This window comes from Mauremys mutica, chromosome 8 (assembly GCF_020497125.1).
Source record: "Mauremys mutica isolate MM-2020 ecotype Southern chromosome 8, ASM2049712v1, whole genome shotgun sequence".
In the NCBI taxonomy this organism is placed as follows: domain Eukaryota; kingdom Metazoa; phylum Chordata; order Testudines; family Geoemydidae; genus Mauremys; species Mauremys mutica.
The window spans coordinates 19,204,749-19,225,658 of record NC_059079.1 but is presented as its reverse complement, the minus strand read 5'-3'; the positions used below and the strand labels follow the sequence as shown (position 1 = coordinate 19,225,658).

The 20,910-nt window shown below is 38.9% G+C and overlaps 1 protein-coding gene across 1 annotated transcript in view; it reads left to right on the top strand.

The window, feature by feature from the left end:
* SLC35D1 (solute carrier family 35 member D1) overlaps positions 1–20,910 on the top strand; it is a 34,505-nt gene that overhangs the window by 5,185 nt on the left and 8,410 nt on the right. Inside the window, exons 7-11 of the mRNA XM_045027812.1 lie at positions 552–654; positions 2,855–2,947; positions 11,471–11,538; positions 12,499–12,577; positions 17,375–17,457. Coding sequence (XP_044883747.1) covers positions 552–654; positions 2,855–2,947; positions 11,471–11,538; positions 12,499–12,577; positions 17,375–17,457 — 426 coding nt within the window. The remainder of the gene's footprint in view (positions 1–551; positions 655–2,854; positions 2,948–11,470; positions 11,539–12,498; positions 12,578–17,374; positions 17,458–20,910) is intronic.

Here is a 20,910-nt window from a genome sequence, read left to right as displayed (position 1 = left end):
GCTTAATTTTAAAATATTTTATGATCCTTTTAAATGGAAATTGCTAAAGTTGTGCAAAACATTGAATTTCATTGTCAGGGCAAGGTGAGTGGGAAAAAACTCACTTCTTCACCTGTGAGAAGAGTAGACGGCTAGTTAATGGCCTAATGTTCGTATGTTTTCATTTAAAAAAAAAAAAAAAAAGGCCAGAACTGGAGAAAATGGCTTCCAGTCCCAGACTAAAGCCCCCGTCCTCAAACACTTATGCATGTGCTGGACTTTACTATCAGGAGTAGTTCCACTGATTTCAAGGTCATGCTAGTAAAGTTAAGCACGTGTAAACATTTGTGGCATTTATGGGATCGGGGCCTTAGTTTGTACAATTAGTAGTACTGAATGCAGCATTTATTATATTGAGTCTTAGCTCAGTGCCTCAAATGCAGAGGCTAGTCTGCCAGGTAGGCTCACTGGAAATGCCTTTTCTACATGGAACTTACAGACAAAATATAACATGGAGGATTTTTTTTAATGTTACACTCTGAGCAATTCAAATTCTTAATTTCCCCCTCCAGTGCTGACTTGGCATTTGATCTAGAAGGATATATTTTTATCCTGATTAACGATGTCTTGACAGCTGCAAATGGTGCATATGTAAAACAGAAACTGGATTCAAAGGTAGGCTGACTTCAATTTTCACTTTAAGAATGACATTAGCTGTTACTTTGCAACACAATAATCTACAACACTGCCACTTTTAAAATGTTGAACATTATGGGTTAATTAATAGAAAGCTAATTGGTTGAGTCTGAAAATGTGAGTGTATTCTGCAGCTGGTAATGTGGTGTTTGGATGAACTGTTCATTCCCCCAGGTATTGTGCTCTGTCACTGAACTCATCACATCTTATCACTATTATTAGAAGTAGAACTTTTGTAGCTCCTTATTTTTGTGTTTGTCCTGAACAGTATTTTTCTGGATCTTAACTTGACACTTCTGTTTTATTTGCAAATACAGTTGCATGTATTTTGAAATAAGCTGTAAATTCAGTTTTTCTCAAACTGTAAACATAACTAGTTCACTGTTACTGGAGCTATATTTATTTGTGTCTGGGTGAAATAATAGATTTGGCTATTTAGCTACAAAGTCAGGGTCATTTACAAGACAGTGAACTGACCATATCCTCCCTCCCACTGCTTTCAAAGGCAGGGAGAGCTGATATGTCAGCCTATTCTACCCTTTTTTCTGCAGCCAGACCTGGAAATGAACTTCTGTCCTTATTGTTGCAACTGTGTAGTTTTTTAACACGGGCTGAGGGATGCTCTGTAGTGTACTTTGGGGCAATTGGGAGTCCCTGTTCATCTCCTTATAAACACTGAACATAAATGTGCTGTATTCAGTTAGGGTCTCAGCAGTATTGCCAAGTTCCTAGTAGTTCAACATCTGAGAAAGAGAAACTGATTGTTTAGGCTACCCTGAAAGTACAAGGATGAGCTTCTCAGATGTTCACAACATACAGTGTGAGGGCTAAGTGTAACTTTTAACTACAAGGTGGAGAACAAACCTTTACATTGCTAGTGAACTCCATTTCTATTAATCTAGCCAGGAAGCTACAAGTGCAAGCCACTGTAAATAACTTTGGGGCATCTATTGCCTGTGATATGAAGCATTTTCTTATATTTATTGTGAATGTTGAGTCTGTTCCTTAAAATGCTTTACTTAGTCGTCGTCTTCTCCTTTTGTTTCCTGTGATGAAGTTACATGTTTTTGTGTAGCATAGAATATGTAGCTTGTGTGTGAATAAGGTGGATTATGTCACCAGTTTGCTGCTATGGGAAATGACAAAATATCATGCAAACTTTTGAGCTAGGTATACTATAGGTGTATCTGTTCTTCTGTGGGCTGTTCTAGACCATTTTAGCATTATAAACGTATCCTGCAATCTTAAAGTTCTGCAAGGCATAGCTGCAATCTGTCTGACAGTGAAGACACTTCCATTTGATTAATGATAACTATAACCAGGTGTCCAAGCCTGCTGCATGGAAGTCAAACTAGGTAAAAGTATTGCCTAATGAACAAAATTTAAGAGAGCATTTTACAAGTCTGACAAACAGTGCTTCATCAAACCTGCTGGAGGTACACCCTTCTTTCTGTCTGTATTGGGAATTGGTCTGTGTTTGAGATAACTCATGTCAAGACTCCCCCAACAATGCACCTTGCCTCCTCTCTCAGAAAATTATTATTAAATGCTTTGGCTGCTGGTGTAAACAGGGCCAAACCATAATGATACAGAAAACTCAACCAGAATGAGGGCTCAGTCATGATTCCTGCTTCAGGTGTCCAAGAGAGACAAATGGGTGAGGTAGTATCTTTTATTGGACCGATTTCTGTTGAGGAGAGAGACAGGCTTTTGAGCTTCACAGAGCTCTTCTTCAGGTCCAACACAGTTTGGCTCTGTCTACATCCGTGGTTGGTTGTGGGGCCCATGGAGGTCATTTACTGAAAGGGTGCCCAGGCACTGCTCATATTCTGATGAACACCTGGCCTCTCTGTCTTCTCTGTGAATTCCAAACTGAATTGCTTTCTCTACCTGAAATGAAACATGGCCATGTCCCCGAAAGTGTGCATGAGTTTTTAAGACCCGAATATTGATGGCTGTTAATATTTCGAAGCACAGAATTCACCCAGTGGTTCTAAAAGTATCATATGCAAGACAGGTTTATTTCATAATATTGAAAATGTCCATGTTTCACTTCTAACTATGCATGAATAACACATTCATTTCACTGATGAGACCGGGTTTTGTGTAGCTTTATGTATAAGGTTTTATGTTTGTTTTGTGGAGCCAACCTAAATACGCAACTATTTTCTGTTCCTAGGAGCTGGGAAAGTATGGTCTGCTTTATTACAATGCACTGTTTATGATTCTTCCCACCTTGGCCATAGCCTATTTCACAGGAGATGCGCAAAAGGTAGGACTCGTGTTCCAAATTGCAAGTCTTTAGTTGCACAGTAAACATTTTCTGTCAAATATATGCTTCTGTATTGCTAGAGAAAATGGGGTTTGTTTTTTGCTATTTATCATAACTCAGATGTGAATGCAGAATGACTTTCTATTTCCTGTAACTTATCAACTTGTTTTTGTTTGCTTTTTTACAAAATTTGCCATTTATATGTAAAAGTAAAACTACTATATAGTTTTCCCCCCTGCTCTGTTTGTAAATCGTATATGGCATATACTGAATTTGGATGTAAGGGATCATTTTTGGAGGGAGGCCTGAAGAAACCACAGAAGTTTCCTATAACTTTAAGTATAAAGAGTTAAGAAAATTAGTGACTGTTGAAAAGAGACACCTTATTTCTGATGAAATCCATGGAATGGCTGTATACTGATCTTCATAAGGACTAAGTCATTCCTTTTTCCTAAAGAGGAATGGAATAATTAAAACCAAGAACTAGGAAGAAGTAGAGACTTCAGAGTAGGTTTATTGCTGATCAGCTTGTACTAGAAAGATGAAACACTGCAGACTTCTTGGATTTTTTTTTCTTTTTGAATTGTAGAGGTAGTTGTTTTTTTATGGTGGATTTTGAACACTGTAAATATTAATATTTGCTAATATCAACTCACCAGTATATTGCCTGACTGCCTGCAGATCAATGCATTTAACATCTATATGCAAATTTAGAACTTACTTACATGCAAGTATGCTTAATTTGTTCTTCTAGGACTGACAAAAGCATTGATCTTGCACACCACTTAGTAAAATAAATTGATATATATTCCCCCCAAATTGATACTACTTGAGACTTTCACCCATAGATAGCTTATTCTAAAAAGTGAAATGGAGCAGCTAAATATTGGGGATGGTGGGGGGGATGTCCTTATATCATTCACATGGAAGGAATTTATATGGGTAATGCCCTTTAATATTAATACCACTTAGATGAGTAAATCTCTTACATATCAGTAGAGAAAACAGACAATCATAGAAAGCAATTATTAGCATTGTTCCTTTAATAAAATCACAAGCCACATACACTTACTATACACTATTTTGGGATGTTTGTGATGCTGCATAGACATTTTAAATAGGAAGTCTTGTGATCTAAAGCTATATCTACTAGTTGGAATATCTTTTTTTTGTTCTGTTTAATTAGTTTAATGTAACTAATAATCATAATACTGGCAATGGCTTAGATCATGAGTATATGAAAACTGGGTGTGAACAGAAAATATTTCAGTGTGTCCATGCTCCCCACCTCACCCCCACTCCTCTCTGAGATAGGCCAAAAGCAACTCAGCTGGAATATATTTGAGGAGAATGTACTCATTTATAAATCAGAGCCAACAAATGTGGAGTTGAATGTCAGCTTTGTGCTACTCTGTAGAGTCTGTGTATTCACAGTATGTGTAGAAACTTCCTCATCCAATTTTTTTGAATAAACTTTCTTTTGCTCTCTGAAAAAGGTCTTGGCAATTGAAGGTGAACAAAGACTTACTCTGTTTAACTTAGTCTTAGGAAATTCACCATTCACCAGGTTATGAAACTTTATTTAATAAATGCATGTGCTTATTTCAATGTTTTTTCTAAAGCATATCATCGTACTAATTTTTTTTTGCATTCTCTGCTAATCCAAAAATGCATTAGTAAAGCAATAATAAAAAGTGTAGCCACAGGAGGAGAGTGGCCATCAGTTATGTGAATATGCTCAAAAACTGGATTTTTATGGAGGGTTAACTATCAGACAAAAAGATTTCAGATCCATAGGAAAATGTTTGTAATAAAAGTTGATAACATTTTCCCATTATCAAAGCATGTAAATGATTTGTCATAGTTATACGTGGTGTTTCATTAATCCATGTCAAAGGTACCGACATCTTGTTGAATTCCCAGTTACACAGCAGGCAGAAATGGCACTGTGCTGAGTGCAAGCAAAATTTACATCTAAATAATTCCTGGTAATGAAGTGAATAAACCTCAGTGAAGCTGGTAGGTTTAAGTTTCTTTAACTGGTCAGTCAGCTGGCTTTTTTACGTCCGTTTCAAGTATGTACATGGCCCCCTACTTCATCCATCTCTGAGCACCTCAGTCTTTCATGTGTTTATTCTCTCAACACCTGTGTGAAATACTGCTATAGTATTCTATACTATTATCCCCATTTTACAGATGGGAACTGAGGCTCAGTTCCCAAGTGACTTGCGCGAGGTGGATCAGGTGGTGGATCAGGGAATTGAACCCAGGTATCCCAAGTTCTTGACTAGGACACTAACCACTGGCCCATCCTTCCACTCTAAAATACTTTAAAGGGGACATTACGTGGTAAATTGGGAAGTATATCCAGCCAGGGACCCTTCTGATACCACTCACGCATGGGGGCGAGAACCTGTGTTTTCTCTAGTACTGACGGGGGGGTGTTTGTACATTTATATTTAAAAAAATAAATAAAAATTCTTCTGGCGTGGAGGCCTGTTGCTTTAAATTGAGAATGTTAGTTTTCAGGCATCTGACATGACTATTACTAAATGTCTGAAGTCATCTGGCCAGTTGTGCGGTTGTCTGTCATCCAGAGAAATAATGATCAATAGCTAGGATCTTAGATTGTGGGGAGGCTTTTAAGCATTACTGTAGTGTTTAATGCTAAGCTCTGCTGGATGTTAATATTTGTTGTATGTGTACAGCTGTATGGCTGTAGAGCATTTTTAATTATGGATGCTTTCCACCTCAAACCTACTGCTGAGTTACAGTATACAAAGGAGGTGCGTGCGGTTAGGATAGCTTTGAAATGGAATCTACAGTTGGCCTTAGAGCTAGTTACAAAGAAAATGAGATTCTAGAGCGGTTGTGTCAGCAGGGACATGTAAGACAAACCCCAAGGGAGAGATTCTGCTCTTCTCAGAATACCTTAGAACAGAGGCTGTACGTTCAGTACTATTTCCCTCAACTAGGCAGAAACCAGACTAGAACTAAATTGAGCTTTGGTGAGTGTGAAAGCTATGCTTAATGGAGAAGTCTGTCATCAGATGGCTACATAATAGAAATCAGGACATGTACTAATGTAAGAGTTCTACTTGAACAAAACCAACTCAGAACAGTATAGTTAAGATAGGCAAAGAAAGCAAGAGACTTTTCCCCATCCTAGGGCTTGTCTTTACTACCAGGGAGATGAACATTGCTGCAATTGATGCAGCGGGTGTCGATTTAGCAGGTCTAGACACGATAAATCGACGGCCGAGCACTCTCCCGTCAACTCCGGTACTCCACCATGGTGAGAGTCACAGGCGGAGTTGATGGGGGAGCATCAGCCATTGACTTACTGCAGTGAAGACACCACAGTAAGTAGATCTAAGTACGTCGACTTCAGCTACATTATTCACGTAGCTGAAGTTGCGTAACTGAGATCGATTTCCTCCCCCCAGTGTAGACCAGGCCTGAGGTAAGTTGACCGGAAAGAGTCGCCTGTAGATGTAGCGTAGTGAAGACACCAGGATAAGTTGACCTAAGCTACGTCGACTCCAGTTACATTGTTCACGTAGCTAGAGTAGCATAACTTAGGTCTACTTACCCCCATAGTAAAGACAAGCCCCTAGTTACAACTAAGCAACATTTTAAGCAGCCATTTAGGTAAACTCAAAGGACATAGCGCCAAACCCATTAATAATGCACTGCTAAATGTTCTATGAAGCTTAGTTCATTGTCATGTTAACTCTAGCAATGTGTTATCTCCTAGTATTTTATGGCCTCCAGTCATATAAGATAACAGCAAGATGCAGTTCCTGTTCACTCCAAGGAGAACACCTCAGAACTGTTACAGCTGTGAGATTGTTAGCAATATTTAAATCTCCTTCCTGTATTCTAGTAATCTTCCCTTTGAATGAATAGGGTTCCTTAATCAGCTGGACTGATTGCTGTTGGAATGGCATGAGGCATTTTCTCGACAGCAGGGATACTTAACCTCAATGGGTCAGGAGCCCAATTAGCAATCAGCATTGTCCAAAAGAGCCATAGTAGTGTGAATTTGTTGTTTCATTCACTAGACTACTATATATAGAGAGAGACAGACAGACACATTTTCTCACAGCAAAATAAGTTAAGAACTTAGTGGAAGTTGAAAACTTAATTGGTTAATAACATAGTAGAAGCATCCTGATTGGTTAATAACTTAGATTAATTAAATCAGTGTTTTAATATCATGTGCTGCAAAGAGCATCAGGAGACTCTTGTGGCTCGTGAGCCTCAGTCTGAGTATCGCTGCTCTACAGCATGAAATTCGCCTACTGGCTCAGGAAGTGAAATAATTCCTAGTGTTTCCTTTTCTCTTCCCTCCCATGTTCCTAAGCACGCCTGTCTTTCTTACTCCTCCAACTTTCTGCTGGTCCCATTGTTGGTTGTTTAGTAGTCTTTGTCTGTTTCATTAAGGTATCTTCTGCTTTTTTTTCATGGTTCAGTATTGGCCAAATGTTTGAAGGTGGCACAGGTATTAATGCAGCTAAAAATAACAACAAACGAAGTGTCTCATATGAAGTTAAACTCTGTGCTTCTTGGATTTTTCTGTAAACTAATGTTCACAGCATCTTTCATTACAAAGAATGGTACAGGCGCCAAATTACACACCTACTTCTAATATGAAAGCATCATAGTTTACGCTCTACTTTTATTGTAGAACACAATAAAAACTGTATTTTGTCTTCAGTATTCTCTACCTTGCAATAGGTGGCTATATGGAACAAATAGATTTTTGTGGCATTAGTGTATTGTTCAGTTTGGAAGGATTAGATTTTTATTGGTAAATGTCAATTTCAGAGTACACATACAAACTGATGAAAAAATATTTCTATTGATGAGCATTGATGTTTATATAGGAAAAGTAAGAAAAATATTGCTTGAGGATTTTTAAAGTTTGAATTAAGGATATTTACTTTATATTTTGATATGTGGTGACACTTTGTGTTTTAATGTTTATAAAGCTTTAACTTTTTGAGTCTGTATCTACTGTCATTAAATAATTGTTGCCCCCCCAATTTCCTACAACTGTGAAAATTTAAATAGATGAAAATAGGGGGAAAAATGCATAACACATAATTTTGATATTTATTTTAAGCTTTTTTATTTATTATCCATAGAAATTAGTTTAAAAAAGTCTAATTCTGCCAAGTCTAATTATTGTGTAGCATAAGTGTTTTTATAAGCATGTATGTATTTATAATCTGGCACACACACACTTGGAGTGGGTGTGTGTTCATAGATGTAGTATATGTGTTACAGTAATCTTCAGGTATAAAATGGAATAGACATTATACCACTGTGAGACAAATAGCTCATTCTCAAAGCCATTCATAATACCACAACTGGGGTTTGATTAGCCAGTTGGCAGCATCTGCTGTGGATTGGCATTAGTAACTGTTTGCCTGTTCTAAATGTAAATCATTTAGAAATTGATGGACCTCAAATCCCAATAGCAGTATTAGCAACTGCGTTTGAATAATAAGTAGTTACTCTCCCAGGGTATGTCTACGCTGCAGTTAAACACCCGTAGCTGACCTGTGTCATCTGACTTGGGCTCACTGGGTGGCTTTGTAGGTGTAAAACTGCTGTGTAGATGCTCAGGCTGGAATCCAGCCTCTGGGACCCCATGAGGGGGAGCATGAAGCCTACACAGTTATTTTTAGCCGATGAGCCTGAGTCAGCTGACCTGGGCCAACCACAGCCCTGCTATGGATCTTTTATTACAGGGTAGAGGTACGCAGTAATGATGTGAAACTTGGTTAATTTTTACAAAAACTTTTTAAAACAGCGGTTCTCAACTTATAGTTTGGGACCCCAAAGTTTGTCACGACCCCATTTTAATGGGGTTACCAGGGCTGGCCTTAGACTTGCTGCGGCCTAATCCGAACCCCACCACCCGAGGCCAAAGCTGAAGCCTGAGGGCCCTGGGCATCGAGGCTCAGGTTACAGGCTCCGTGCCTGGGACTGAAGCCCTTTGGCTTTGGTCCACCCTGCGCAGGGGTGGTGGAGCTCGGGCTTTTGCCCTCCCCCGGGCTCAGACTTCGGTCCCCCCTCCTGGGGTCATGTAGTAATTTTTGTTGTCAGAAGGGGGTCGCGGTGCAATGAAGTTTGAGAACCCCTGTTCTAAAACAGCATTCAAAATATTGTTTCTGATAGTCTATTCAATCACACACTTTAAAATTACCTTCATATGTATTAGATTTTAATATTCAAGGTGATGTGATCTGTAGTTGAGCTGCTCTTTTGGCTTCAGAATACCTGAATTACTTTGCAAAGAACTTTGACACAGCTGGAGAACTAAAAGGCTATCCTAAAACACAATTCTGTGGAACAATTAATAGTGCATGAAGCTTTGTATCATAAAAATAGTAACTCGCAATTCTCTAAACTGCAACCTTGTTTTAATACAGATTTTGCCTTGATTTTTTAAAATTATTTTTATTTAAACAGGTTTTGTTAAACACCTTGTTTTACAAGTGGCACCAGTTTTATAGACAAGCCAACAGGTGCTTAGCGCTGTCAGTGCTAGACTTATTTTTTTTTTTAAAATCTATATTTTATTGCTCACATTGTTGGAGCTGTAGCAATCGTTTCTAAACTGCACACTAACCCCACTTTCACTATTTCACAAACATCCCCCACGTTCACTATTTATGCTGAATATTGTTGTAAATGGATGACAGAAACAAACTACGTGTCAGCAATTGTGAGAAGCTAAGGCTGGATACTACTGCCTGCCTGCTTTTCCTGTGTAGACTCATTGGGGAGGGAAAAGAGAAGAGTGAGAGTCCAACAGCGTCTATCCTCTGCTAGTATCTTGAATACTTCACAAATCTGACATGGATATATCAAGAACAAATTATGCCAACCCAACGTAATTTCTTCCTTTGGCAGGATTACTGGCCTAGTAGATAGGGGGGAAGCTATAGATGCGATATCTTGATTTTAGTAAGGCTTTTGACACAGTCCCACATGCCATTCTCAAAGCAAAGTAGGGAAATGAGGCCTAGATGAATTTACTGTAGGGTACATGCACAACAGGTTGAAAGACTGTGCTTGTAGAGTAGTTATAAATGGTTCGATGTGACACCCTGTAGTTTATCTAGTGGAGTCTCATAGGGGACAGTCCTAGGTCTAGTACTGTAAGTTTTATTAATGACTTGGATAATGGAGTAGAGTGTGTGCTTAATGAAAATTGCAGGTGACACCAAGCTGGGAGGCCTTGTAAGCACTTTGGAGAACAGGATTAGAATTCATAATCTTGACAAATTGGAGAATTGGTCTGAATCCAACAAGATGAAATTAAGTGAAGATAAGTGCAAAGCATTTCACTTAAGAAGGAAATATGAAATGTACAACTACAAAATGGGGAATAACTGACTAGGTGATAGTGCTGCTGAAAAGAATTTGGGGGTTATAGTGGATTACAAATTAAGAATCAAATTGTAAAGCAGCTGTAAAAAAAAAAAAAGGCTGCTATTCTGGAGTGTATTAACAGGCATGTCATATGTAAGACATGAGACGTAATTGTCCAATTCTGGTTGTCACTGGTGAGGCCTTAGCTGGAATACAATGTCCAATTCTGGGGACCACACTTTAGGAAAGAGTCCAGAGGAGAGCAATAAAAATGATAAAAGGTTTAGAAAACCTGACCTGTGAGGAAAGATGGGAAAAAAATAGACATGTTTAGTCTTGATAGAAGGCAGGCCAGGGGTTGGGGACCTGATAAGTCTTGAAATATGTTAAGATCTGCTATAAAGAGGACCAGTCAATTGTTCTCCATGTCCACTGAAAATAGGACAAAAAGTATTTGGCTTAATCTGCAGCATGGGAGATTTATGTTAGATGCTAGGAAATACTTTCTAACTATATAGGTAGGTTAACTCTTGAATAGGCTTTCAAGGAAGGTTGTTCAATCAGCATCATTGGAGATTTTTAAAAACACCTTTCAGGGATGGTCTAAATGAGACAGGCTGGGTGAGGTAATATCTTTTACTGGACCAACTTCTGTGGGTGAAAGACAAGCTGGTGAACTTACACAGAGCTTCTCTTCAGGTCTGGGCTGACTGACCTGAATAAGAGCTCTGTGTAAGCTCGACAGCTTGTCTTTCACCTACAGAAGTTGGTCCAGTAAAAGATACTACCTCACCCACCTTGTCTCTCTAATATCCTGTGACCAACACAGCTTCAACTACACTGCATACAGGAATGGTCTAAGTTTACTTGGTCTTGCCACAGTGCAGAGGGCTGGCCTCAGTGACCTCTCAAGGTCCCTTTTAGCCTTACGTTCCTCCCGTGATTCTAGAATCTGGATTCACACTAAGCTGCGGTACTCAGAAGGCTGTAATAGCGTTGGTGAATGACCTCCTTATGGCCATGATTCTTTAGTGCTCGCTTCTGGTTTTCACATTAACTGCGGCAAAATGTTAAAGGTTTAAAGTCTACTTTGGAACATTTTTTCATTTTTAAGACTGGATTTGTTTGTTTCAGGCAATGGAATATAAAGGCTGGGCAGATACACTCTTCGTTATACAGTTTACACTCTCATGTGTAATGGGGTAAGGATTTACTTTAATTTTAGTGGTGTTTCCTCCAAGTAGTATCTACTGTATCCCCACCAATAGATACTAAGGAAGTGCCTTACTATGAGGGCCTGCTCTGTAGTCAGTAGGCACATAAAACTCCCGTTAATGTTAATTGTGGAGAGAATAATTTTTGCAGAGAAGTTCTACTGTTAACGTACTAATCAGTAGAAAGTCCAATTTCAGTGGTGGCACAAAACAGTTTGGAGAAAGATTATTCCTTAAAAGGCTGTCTCATGAGTTAGAAATTTAGATGCTACTGTATATTCTGATTTTGGAGAGACTGCATACCCGTAATGTTTTTTATTTTCTTAAATCTAGCTGTTTTTATGAGCAATGGCATATTTTACTATTTCCTTTTACTCAAACTAGTAGACTCTTACCAACTCTCACTTTGCTAATCCACGAACTCCAGTGGTTTTGGCCCGCTTCTTAATTAGACTTAAACAATAGAATGTGGTAATGAAGTCATTACTAAGGTTTCATTACTTCTTTAAAATATAGTTTGTGACACTTACAAACATAACTTCTTATAAATAAAACTAAATAATGCCTGTCAAACTAAACTACCTGTAGAATTTGTGCTAAATACTTAGGTTTTCTGGTCTATTTGTTCTCTCACTAATTTCCAAAATGTAGTGATCACAAAAGGGTTGCCATGTTAATGCGAGTTAGTGAGGTCCTCCTGTACAATGCACTATAGTATATAGTGTACATGATGGTGTGGGGACACTATTGCTGTGTATTTTGACAGATAACATTACTCCATAGTGAATTATATAGGTCTCTTCAAGCAAGTAGTTCTGGAAACTCTGTACTATGGCATATAATTAAGAGCAGGGTGTGAGATGGCATTTTAGTATAACAAATGCACCCTTAAATGATGAAAAGCTGAATGTTGTTGTGGTTTTTTTTTTGTTTTTTTTTCTGCTGCAGGTTTATTTTGATGTACTCCACAGTTCTTTGCACTCAGTATAATTCTGCTCTTACAACTACAATAGTTGGCTGTATTAAGGTAAATTGCATAAATCTCTTATTTGTCAAGTTTATTAAGTTTCCATTTCCTGTGTTACAACAGTGCCTGTACGATGCTTACAAAAGCAGCATAAATGTTTATATTCTCAGAGGCTTTTGTATGATTGGAAGGGATATAGAGAGCTAAGTAGGAATTCTTAGTAACTTGGAGGATAAAATTAGTCTAGAGAAACCAAGAACAGTAAGCCAGTTCTTCATGATTGTCTCTCTCAGTACCAATTCAAGGATGTTGACCTCTCATTTACTCGCCTGTGGTTCTTACTATGTGTTGTAAACTAAAGCCTAGCAAAATATTCACACTTATGAATAACATTAATAAAAGAAAGGAAAGAAAAAAACCTGTGAGCTATAACCAATGGCTATTTCAGTCACAATCTCTTCTGTACTTCTCTATTATGGAGAGATTACACCATCGAGAATGAGTCTGGGCTCCTGGGGATGTTGTTCCCTAGATAAATTAAGACCAAAGTGTATTATTCTGCAATTCAGTAGTGAGTTCTATCTCAGTGGAGCATAGATAACTATTATAGTTTGTACCTGGGTAAAGGAATTTCATTTAAGGGTTGGTGAATCCTGTTTGGTTATCATTCCTAACCTAAACAATTTACAGATGGGCAGAGGTAAGTGGTCTTAGCTAAATCTTATGAATCTGGAGAAAATATGTAACTTGTTTACTTAAAAGAAGTCATTCAAAAATTACTAATTTAAAATAGTAATGTTTCTTAACACACCAAAGCACTTTAAGGAGAGGTTATGAGGCTGGCAATATACTGAAATTTAAGCATAGGAATCATAGAAATGCAGGACTAGAAGGGACCTTGATAGGTCATCTAGTTCAATCCCCTGCACTGAGGCAGGGCTAAGGAGTTATCTGTACCATTGCTGACAGGTGTTTGTCTAACATGTTCTTAAAAACCTCCAATGATGGAGTTTCCACATCCTTCCTAGATAATTTATTCCAGTGCTTAATTACCCTCACAGTTAGTAAGTTATTCCTAATGTCTAACTTGAGTTTACCTTGCTGCTATTTAAGCCCATTACTTCTTGTCCTGTCCTCAGTGGTTAAGGAAAACTATTTATCACCCTCCTCTTTATAACAACCTTTTACGTCCATGAAGGCTGTTATGTTCCCCTCAGTTTTCTCTTCTCCAGACTAACCCCTCCCCCTTTTTTTTTTAAATATTTCTTCATAGGTCATGTTTTCTAGACCTGTAATCATTTTTGTTGCTCATTTTTACATTCAAATTAAATTCCACTACTTCAGTTTATCAAGGTTAGCTTATGTCTGCTCTCCAGGAGTGCATAGCCTAAACAAGCTGCGGTTTAGCAGGTTTAAGCTGTTAGTACTTTAGTTACAATAGCATTTCAGTAGTCCAGTAAGATCTTTACCAGAAAAATTTACAACTAATTTGTTGGCAGTGCTTTTGCAAACTTCTTGTCAACAGTGTTAAAAGTCTTGGTGAAGTTATCAGGTTGCAGAAGCAGTGCTAGACTGGAGAGTTGCTTCCTTTTTCATGCTGTTTTTTTGGCTTCTTTGTCATCTCAGCTATCTTGTTGCTGCTGCAGTTTGTTTGCAAAGCTGTTGATTTGAAGGTATGAGGTGAACAGGCTGAACTGAGAACTGAAGTATCCAGTGTCCAAGTCTGTTTTCTTTCTGTAGTCTGATGGAAGGTGGAAGACTCACCTCTTTCAGGGGCTTGGCTGGATTCAAATATCAGCTCCTGTCACCTTTCACTTGCTCAGTGCCTTCATGGGATGGGCCTGGCAACATATTCCACTTGTGAATATGCCATCTACGAATTCATATGCAGCTGGGTTGTAATTCTTCAACTTTGTGGTTATTGCTTTTATCTTTGTGGTGGGAAATTCTCAGAGTGTCTTTTAAAGTTTTTAATACCTTTCTTTTATTCGGTTAACTTTCTGAGATATCCCTTTAATTCCATGAGGGCTTAATAGAAGTTGAAATAGTTTCAAATGAGTCCAAACACGGCTGTTTTCATGATTCCTAAAGAGGGTCTTTCAACTTAAATGGTAACCAGATAAATTACTTTTTCCCCTTAACTATACATGCAGAGGTGATTCTTTGATAAGGAGTAAACATGCCAGGTAGCTAAGTAGTTCCTCAATAAATACAGATATTTTATACTCCAATGACTTTTTATAATAACCAGATGTAGCAAGGTCTCTTGATTCTATATTAGTAGATAAAACATCTTAGTATTCACATAATATCAGGAAGTTTTGCTTCCGATGCTTGCATTTAGAGACACGCATTTGCAAATGAACATAAAAAAGAAACCTATACTATCTTAACCCTTTAAGAATTTTCACCTTTAAATGGAAAGTAACCAATAACTTCTATAAAATGTTTTCCCAACTAAACATTTCCCTTAAAGTTAAAAGTCTGGAGACTTTAGTGCATTACACTGACAACTTGGCATTGCTGTAGGTCTCTTCTATTCGATTTCAGACTTGCGTTGTGTGTTTTCCTTATGGCGTAGGTATAGGGCAACCATGTTCATATACTACAGTGCTGTGGCCAGTAGTGTGCAAAACCAATCTGCTCCTGAATGCCAGTGCTATAGGCATTGGAACCATGTGCTTTTTGTACTGGAATAATATATGTAGATCATGGTATTCCAGAAAAACACACACAGACTTGAACAAACGCACGCATGAACTCCCTGCTTCTCCTTCGATGCACAGGTGTTCCCCTGATTCACTTCTGCTTCTTTATCTTGCTCTCCTCTATGGACTATCACTCTCTCCTCCCTCTTTCCCCTAGGCTCTAATCTCCAAACAAGATGACCGTACCTGCTTGCTTGGAGAAATGAACAAAGTCATCTCTGGCAAACATCTCAATCCCTTGCCGTAAACTTTAAGAACAGAACAAAGGAGGCTATTTTTACTTATTTTTAAAATATTTAAAATATTTTGATTCATCTATCAAATATATTGGATTCCTCATGATAAGGGGACTAAGTTTGTGGAATTCACTGTTGCATTGAGTAGGCTTAACGTGGTGTTGTGTAAAGCAAAGTAGGCAGCTCTGTTGTAGTCAGTGACACCAAGGTCAGACCAAAACACAAGAATGTGAATCTGCCAAGATCAAAATAGTGTGTATGCTTAGCCAGAGAAGTACCATTTCCAAACAGTGATAGAAGTATAATTCAGCTGGTCTGGGGCACTTGCATATAATGCTTTTTCATGCTGGGCAAAGGCAATCATAATACTTTGCTTATGTTTATGCAATCGGAAACCAACCATAATGCTGTATGACATAATGAAATTATGAAATTGCTGTGTTTAGGATTGCAGTGAATTATAAATTGGAAATAAAGACCTTTCAGGTCCTCTAATCCATAGGTCGAATCAGCCAGTCTACATAAATAGATTGACATTATTAGGTTTCACTTGTTCTTTCTGGCATATCACCACCTCTAAGACATTTTGCGGGCAAGATTCTGTCCTCATTTAAATCTGTAAAAGTAGCAGAGTCCTGTGGCACCTTATAGATTAACAGACGTATTAGAGCATGAGCTTTCGTGGGTGAATACCCACTTCGGCGGATGCATCCGCCAAAGTGGGTATTCACCCACGAAAGCTCATGCTCCAATACATCTGTTAATCTATAAAGTGCCACAGGACTCTTTGCTACTTTTACAGATCCAGATTAACACGGCTACCCCTCTGATATTTAAATCTGTGCAACCCCATTGTCTCTAAGTTAGTACAGATGTAATTGAAGATAGGATTTGGTCCTGAAATTAGTTAACTATTCCATTGCTTTGTGAGCCACAGTAGAATCCAGCTCACCCTTCTAGTGTCTTGGCTTGGCATGGTTAAGAGGTCAGAGGATAGACAAGGAATACATAGAGAGAAAAGATACACGAGGCTTCTATGTGGTATCCCTTTCCAGAGCAGAACTTCCCTTTAGGGCTGATGATCTCCAGGAGCCCTCCCGTGTCTGTCTGGGCTCCTTTCCATTCGTTGATACGAGTTTTCAATAGTGATCTGTAGCTGCCAGCATCTGTATATGGATCTCTGCTGGGTAAATTCTTGAATATCTTTTGCCTCATGCACTGGGATTAAGCCCCTGTGGAGCCCTACTGTAGAAGCCCTGTGGATGGTTGTGTGGTTGAAAGCTGAGGATACTGAACTTGGGCATGACTGGAGATCTAAATGAAGTCTTTAACAAAACCAGTGATGCCTGAGGAGAAATCGGAAACCAATAAAAACATATCAGAGCTAAAAAGCTGCTGTTGAAGCGGTTAGGCCTAGAATTAGGGCTTCCAGCAGTATGTGTAGTTTTGAAAATACATACCTTTTTAAGGGTAAGGATTTTTGTACATGTCAGCATCTGCCTACTTGCAGATAAGGAAAAGAGGCAGAGCAAGAGAATAGCTGGCTTTCTGAAGAATTCAGTGCTCTAGGTACATTGTTGTAAGGTTGCCTAGCAGAAGTGTTTTTCCCCCCTATGTTGCAGCCTTTGTTTTGGAGGGTCGGAGAGAACATTTTTGGGGCTCAGTAGGGCAATATGAAGGAAAAACAGTAATACAAGGGAAAAAAATTAAGGCCTGAATATTTCCAGTAGCCCTGATATGGTAACTTTCAAGACAGTATTATAAATACAAATGTCAGTATCTTTCACACAGTTATCTCTTCTGACTCTCTTCTATTTGTTTCAGCATCCTGTTTATGCCAGTGGAATATACATAAACAGCTGTTTTACACATTTTGCTTAGATTTTTTAATCTTTTTTTCCCCTCCTTTCCAGAATATATTAATAACCTATATGGGAATGTTTTTTGGAGGAGACTATATTTTCACATGGACAAACTTCATTGGGTTAAATATCAGGTAAGAAAACTGAAGACTTGTCTTGAATGTATGTAACGCTCTTCAAAATAACTTGTAAATTGAGCAACTTGCTATTGAATTACTGAAAGAAGTATTGAACCATCCAAATAGGATCACTTTCCAAAATAGAACTGCACTTTTTTGAATTCTGGTGGGAGGAATCCACTACAAAGCTATTAAGTAGAAAGTAGTTAAGTCTTGATCCTGAAAACAGTTATGGATGTGAGTAGTCCTATTGATATCAAGGGATTTATGTGCATAAAATTAAGTATGTGCCTAATTGCTTGCAGGATCGTGCTCTTGTCATAGCTTTTAGTTAAGACTGTATTATCTGCCCCACCACCCTTGACTGAGTCTGGCCTGATCTCACATTCTGAAGCTCAAAAAGCCCTATAAAATATTAGAGCCAGAACTTGTGAAACGCATCCATGCCCCTCCTGGCTGGTAAAAGCCAATGAAGAATTATGCACACTACTAATGGATGCAGTCAGAGCCTCCTGCAGAGAAGAAAAGTCACCTACCAAACTCCTTGGGACGGGGGAGAAAGGAACAGTTCACCCAATCCTCAAGAAAACATCCCTTGACCCTGAAGATCTCTCCAATTGCACTCCTGTCTCCAACCTCCCATTCCATGGCAAAGTAATTGAGAAATCAGCAATCACCATGCTCCAGCATGTGAATCAGCCAGCATAGTAGATACCTGACAGATAGGGCACAGAGCAGTGGCAGTGCTGGTGGCACTAAAATATGACACCTCATGGCCATGGACATAGGCAAGATCTCTGTGCTCGCATTGCTGGATCTCTCTGCAGCCTTTGACACAGTGGACAACAAGATACAGCTACATGACACAGCAAGAGTAGATGGCCCAGCACTACAGTGGCTCCACTTGTTCCTCTCTGTCACTGCTTAGCCTTTCCGGAGGGCCTCATCTCTGGGGTCCTATAGGGATTCATACTGTCCCCACTTCTCTCCAATAACTACGTGAGACCATTTTGTGGGGAGAGAGGGGAGATGCTGGGGGCCTAGCTGCCAACTAAACTGAAATACATCATTCTCAATGGATGAAAGCACCAACACTACTAAAATGTCAGCGTGCCTACAAGAAATCAGCGCTTGGATGCAGAGCAGCTGAGTCAAGCTGGACCCTTGCAAGACCGAAGTGGTGGTAGTTGGAAGGGGGAAAATGCTCTGAGCCGAGTGGTTGTCTTCTCCTTTCATTGATGGCGCACAGCCCCCATTCATCAAAGTGCTGAGAAGCCTCTGGACTCTCTTGGGCTCCGAAGTGTGGGTGACAGGTAGCATCAATATCTAAACATTCTTTTTACTTCCAGCTACCTAAAAAGGTGGTGTCCCTTCCCCCTAGACAAGGCCCTGACTGCTAGGATCCGTGCATTAGTGATCTCCTGGTAGGGTTACTATGATTTGCTGTATCTAAAGCTGAATGTGAAGATGATGCATGGGCACCAGCTGCTCTGTGAGCATATTAGGCCCATGCTCAAATCCCTCCACTTCCTCCTAATTAGTTTCCAATGCCAGCTTAAACCTTTGGTCTTAAATTTTCGAAAGCCAAATTTCAATCGGCTGCACTCCTCTGGGACAGTGCAGATCACAAAGCCTGTGACCTAGGAGGTGAGAGCTGGGGATATAGTGTTCTGTTGAGGGGATACCACTCTGGAACAAAAAGAATGAGGAGTACGTGTGACACCTTGGAGACTAACACATTTATTTGAGCATAAGCTTTCATGGACTAAAACCCACTTCATCAGATGCATGCAGTGGAAAATACAGGAGGAAGGCGCGCGCGCACACACACACACACACACAAATGGGGGTTGCCATACCAACTGTAACGAGTCTTTTAGAGAGGTCAAGTGAATCCAGAATCTGGCCATCTTTAGGAAATACTCTAAAACCTTGCTTCGCTAAAGCCTTTTCGCCATAAGAATGACACAACACGGATGTCCCCCTTCCACTCAATAAACCCCTACTAACTAAAAGAAGAAATTTAATACATTCAAAAACCCTACCCCACACAGTGAGTTTGCTCTAGAAGGGAGAAGTGCCAGTGACTTGATTAAGTGCATTGAGGACTTTGCTACTGCTATTAATTTGTTTTACATGGAAGATGCTCAGATACTACAGTGATGAGCAGCAGTACTAAACCCTAAAATAGACAGACATATGAATGAAATGACAATCTGCAGTTAAACTATCAGGATTAAAGAAAATTGTTATTGATCATCTTACTTCACGGCATAAGCAAATCATCCACTGGAGTAATGAATAGATTGTCCCTCCTTAACATATTGTGGCATTTATGGGGTCTCGTGCCTTTCTCTGAAGCATCCTGTCCTAGCTACTGTATGAGGATAGGTAATTGGACTACTTGGTTCATTGATCATCATCTGCTATAGCAAACCCGATGTAACTGTGTAGAGTTCATGTGTTGAGACCGCATAAGGGAAAATAACTTAACAAACTTAATTTAAAAAACCAAAACCCAGAGACTTATCTTTTCAACTGATAAATACCTAAAACAAACAATCCCTTCCCCCCAATTCTACCAACTTAAATGGTTATCTTCAAAAGCTATTTTTAAAAAACAACACATACCTCCCTGGTTCTCTTTTGAAAACATTCAGAAATGCATCTACACCCAGTAAGAATGCACTGCTCGTTCTAGGCACCACTGGGAACATCAGGGGTTGTTTGGTATTCAGTGCACATAAACTGAAAGTTGATACAATCCAGACCTACATTTGACTGATCTAAAAGGCATCCTTAGTTTGTTTGGGTTTTTTTTAAGTGGTATTTTTAATGTTCTTATTTACAGCTCAAATTCTATAAAGTTTTCAAATAGTGCCACTGGTTTCATTACAAAAAAAAACAACAAAAACAACTATTAAGGTCGAGAGGTTGTGCTGCTAAAATATGCCTGTAAATTTGGACCATTCTCTGTTTCTGCCTTTTTAAAAGGCAAATTTTAAATTTGTAACTAAAGGTAGTAAGAGAGAATGAAGTTACTTAAGCTTTTTAATGTACTTGGGCATACAGTATTTTATGGTCTGACATAGGTCAAGGGGTACCGTAAATAAATAAAATGACCTCAGAAGAAACTGTTTTTAGCTCTGCATAGAACACACACATTCCTTTTTCCTTTATGTTCTTCTGAATGGTAACTTCACAACACTGAAGCATGTGATGATAAAATTAAAGTCTCTAGATATTTAGTGGTTGGAGAAAATGGATTATAAATCAGATTGAACAAAATACGAACTGTAGGAAGAGCAGAGGATTGATTTCAAGGGGGCAGGGGGAGAATCAGCTAGCTAAATCAACCACCTTGTGCAGACTCCTCATATTTTACCAATTTAACTTCCTTTTGCAGCCTATATAAAACCGGGGGGGAGGGGAGGGGCAGCAGAGTATACTCAAAAATTTGTATTTCTG